The sequence below is a fragment of the Charadrius vociferus genome, unplaced genomic scaffold (assembly GCF_000708025.1).
Source record: "Charadrius vociferus isolate BGI_N301 unplaced genomic scaffold, ASM70802v2 scaffold183, whole genome shotgun sequence".
In the NCBI taxonomy this organism is placed as follows: Eukaryota; Metazoa; Chordata; class Aves; order Charadriiformes; family Charadriidae; genus Charadrius; species Charadrius vociferus.
Window position 1 is genome coordinate 5,810,293 of NW_009648250.1, and position 4,463 is coordinate 5,814,755.

General features: G+C 38.8%; 1 protein-coding gene across 1 annotated transcript; it reads left to right on the plus strand.

Annotated features, from left to right (window-relative positions):
- Nucleotides 1-1,105: 1,105 nt before the first annotated feature.
- Nucleotides 1,106-2,167, plus strand: DMRT2 (doublesex and mab-3 related transcription factor 2; the record flags this gene model as incomplete). Its single annotated transcript, XM_009884273.1, has 1 exon — nt 1,106-2,167. A coding segment is annotated over one exon (1,062 nt), but the record flags the coding sequence as incomplete, so codon positions are not given.
- Between the last annotated feature and the right edge of the window lie 2,296 nt (nt 2,168-4,463).

The window sequence follows — 4,463 nt, forward strand, 5'->3', positions numbered from 1 at the left end:
ATTTTATTTTCCTCCCCTTTGAAAATATTGACTGTGGAAGAATGTCATGTCAAAGATGGATATTTTAGTGAGAGGGTGTATTTTTTTTCTTCCCCACTCCTTCTTCGGATAGTGCCCAAACTTTTTTCTACATCTTCTTTAATTACTTTCCAAACTGAAGTCCCGTAAAGCATTACAGTTCTGAAATCTAGCTTCCACCTGCCCCCCCCCAAAAAAAATAGAAAGCTCTTTTCTTTGCCTGTGCAAACACAATTAAAATTTTGTCCTTTTAGAAATCTCTAATTTTCGTCTATAGTTCACTCTTAAAAAAAAAAATTTCTTCTGTATTCTTTCCTCTAATTTATCTTATCTTTCTTTTTCTTTTCTCCTAGTTCTCCTTGGAATTTTCTACCATCTGTAGCAATGTGTACATAGTGATTCATCTTTAGAGAATAGAAAAGGCATCAGCTGTAGGTATAGATATCTTCCTTGGCAATGGGGAAATCCGTGTGAGAGAAATGGGAATGAAAACAGGTAAAAAACCCTGTTCTCCTTACTCATGTAAGTAGTTCCATTAATTCAATGGGATTACTTGTCTGGGTAGAGCAAACAGGATCGGACCCTATCAGTTATATTAAATGAATCCAGTTAGTTTGATAGTTGAATTTACTGGAGACTGGATTTCTATGTTTTACTGAAGTCCTTTTTTAGTTCAGAAGAAGTAAAATACTTGAATACTTTCCATATATGTTAAAAATTGAAGGTTATCTCCTTAGGCTGCACGATGCAATACCAGCCATAATACACGGCAGGGTTTTGCCTTCCCCCCCTCCTTGATCTGCTGTTTTCCAATTGCCTCTTAAAGTTACTAATCAGCTAGCTTTGAAGGAGACTACACATGTCAGAGGAGCAGGGCTTGCTTATCAGAGTTGAGGAACTCGTGCTGAATGTGCCTGACGGTGCTGTGTGCCTCTGTGGCACTGTGACTTCGGTAGGAGCTGGCGGTGTTCAGGGTTTGTAGCAAGTGCTCGCCGCCTGTCGGGACTGGCTCCACATGGAGCCCTTTTACAAACACGGCTTCAATGTTTTTCTTACGCAGCTTCACTCCTAATGCTGCTTTGTTGTTTTAGGTTACCGTCCTATTCCAACAGACCCTTACCTGGGAGGGAATTCACCCTTGCCACCCCCTGTAAGTGACAGGATGAGAAAGAGACGGGCTTTTGCTGATAAAGAGTTGGAGAACATTATGCTAGAGAGAGAGTATAAAGAGAGAGAGATGATGGAAGCTACACAAGCAGCTGCCCTTTTCCTCCCTAACCGCATGGTGCATGGAGCTGAATACAACCCGTATAAAACAGCCTTCAACACTACTCAAGTTGATACTCCGAACAAGGAGTTTTGCAATTTTTTACCAACCTGCCTTGATCTAACCATGCAGTATTCAGGATCCAGCAACATGGAACTAATTTCTTCAAATGTCAGTGTAGCTACTACCTACAGGCAATATCCCCTGTCCTCTAGGTTCTTAGTGTGGCCAAAATGTGGCCCCATTAGCGATGCTCTCCTCTACCAGCAATGCCTGTTAAATGCTACTACTGTCCAAGCTCTCAAACCTGGGGCAGGTTGGGATGCCAAGGTCTCACAAAGTCAGGACTGTCCGAACACTGAGCATGACATCATGTCTCCAAAACTGGAAAATTCACTCGTTCTGTCCCATACACAAGATATTCAGCAGCCAGGTAATGAGATACCGTGTCTTCCTCAGGAAGCTCGTGAGAGGTCAGCTTTCTCTCCTCCAAAAAGGACTTTCTCTCAGATTTCTGAGAAGGATTCTCTGGCTCCTCAGGAACAGATACTAAGCAAGATCAGCAAAGACAGTACCAAGCCCTCTCCACCGCCCAAATACAATCCATTTCAGTCACTGTTCCAGCAAACATTTCCTGACAGATCAGGAGCAGAGTTGAGAACATCATTTGTCAAAGAGACTTTTGAAGATGCTTCTAAGAAATACAGAGATTGTGCCATTAAAGAGAACCAAAAGTACAAGTTCACAATAGAAAAATCAGCAAAAGACTTCTTTGGGGCCAAACAGGCCACAACAAAACTTTCAACAGCTGAGCCACTGTCATTTTCAGTTGAATCCATCCTTAAACGACCTTCTTCTGCAGTTGCTAATGTCTCTCAATGAATAAACTATACATTCAGTGTGTAGCATTTGTATGCTTTGCCTTCTGCAGAGTTGCTACTGCTTGCCTTTCTCTTAAAAGATTTGTAAAGAGGACTTTCTGCTGTAAATGGTAATTCTTTCTTTTATAATCAAAATGATGTACATAAATATGCATGTTTTCTTTTCTGAAAAAAAAATAATTTAATTTTTTAAAATTGAAACTGCATGTACAGACTGTAAAGTGTTGTTATTTCAAGCAGCACTTCAAACCATTCAATAAAATGAGATTACCTGCAAGCATAGAGGTAGTCCCAATCTCTCTTTTGTCTCCAGTATCTGACAGGCAAGTATGCCCTACTTTCAGAATAAACTTATTATTTTATCTGCCATTATCAGTGTACTTACTAGTTACCTTGGTCTGGTAAGTGGGCATTTCTACTTTGAACCCCCACAGAAGAGGTAACTACGGTGCATGTAGGCTTGTGTGAATTTTCAAGACTTTTTTTATTAAGTGAGGTTTAGATTGGATTCCAAATGCTTTTCTTCTTTTGAAGGGGGAGTGCATGCCAGCCAAAAAGACTGGTTTGTTCCATACCTCTTTATAAAAGCTTCTGTTCCCAAAGCAGAAGAGTTTGCTAGATTGTATTTGAAGAGAACGGCTCTGGTGAGCTTTTGGATAAAAGGTCAGCATTTTTTTTAAATTCAGTTTTTGAATAAAAAGTCTGCCTATTTTTCTTTCTGTTTTTTTTTTTTTTCTTCTTTTTTTTTTAATGTTCAGCTGACGTTAGTCTGGATTTCCACCCCCTAGAATATTTCCTTTCTGAAAGCATTTCATCTTTGATCAGTAAGAGCTTGAGATTCTTGTGTTATGGTAATTGAAATGACCTTCAGGCTGTAAAAATGATGCGCAGAGTCATCACCGCTGATGAAAAACCAAGACATGATCTCTCAGTTATGTAATTCTATGCCCTTTTGCGGGGACAGCAGAATTAAAGGAGATTAACCAGTAGAATTTACCTGGGAACCTGAAATGCCCTCAAGGTTATAGAAAAAGGCATTACCAGCTCTCGTTATGACTGAGCTTGAAGCTTTCTAAATCCGTGGTTTTGTAAGTATTTCCCTATATGTTACTGCTAGCACATCTAGTGCTAACTGGTAATCCCTTGGTTACCGTCCTCGCTTAACATTTTTATCCTGCAGACAGTGCTCAGCCAGATGAAAGGAGCTGTGGTTTGTTCTTAATTTTTGTTATTTTATACGGACAATTCCTGTTTGGTATTTGTGAGCAGAATGTAATATTTTCTGATTTTGTTATGCTCACTGCACAGGTGAAAATGCTTATTTTGCTATGAATAAATCTGAGCTGTGAATTTCTGATTCTGTAAGTATCTCTGAAAGAGGTTAGTGTTTCCATTAGGAGCAGTGTTGCTGAATATCAGGACCCTTTTTGTGGATGGGAGGAGTCATCTGTTGTGGGTGCTTTTCTAAGCCACTCTGTTAAAGCAACAAACACATGGGAGAAAACAAGTTTTACATAATGTGTGACTTTTTACGTAACACATCTTACAAAGCACATAAAAATTTTATATCGGGAATGTAAACAAATTTGTTGTAATTTAAAAGGATCATGGGCACTAGCTAAAGTTTCTCTTTTCAAAAGCATCTATACTAACTAGATTTTGCCTAGCCGAAAATACATTTCAAATGCAGCGAGATGCTTTTCATTTTTTCAAACTCTGTCCTTTATCCAGTTGCCATTAGAGGGAGTTTTAACTTAGTTGAGAGCTGAATCTGCTTGTTAATCAGTCTAGCAGTGAGACCAAGCTAGGCGGCTTTTACCCGGAGTAAATGGAATGAAATTCTTCACATTTCATATTTGTTTGCTTTCACCACAGCTTCCTCCTTTGGCTTAGTTGAACATTAAATGCTAACAAGGGGTTTTAATTTAAGCAGGGTTTCCTTTGTTATTAAAAATATGATTTGTTTTGTTTTTCAAGCTGCTGGCATAAACTAGGATGACAGATGAAAGAGAGTTCAGCGATCTATGTAGTGAACCATTATTGGATACTGGAATTAGTCCTGCATAAATATTTTTTTGCCTGACAACGTGTGCATCTAACATTGTCCAATTTCATATCTGAAATATTTTTCTAGGAAGTCACTTGTCTTTATTCATCTCTTAAAAAAAGACCAGAAAGCCAAAACCCTCCAACAGACTGGTACCTTGTGACCTTTTAAAGAACCAGTTGAGCTGAACAAATTCAAACTCTGAAGACATACCAAACACTAGTATATACATACATACACACACTTACAT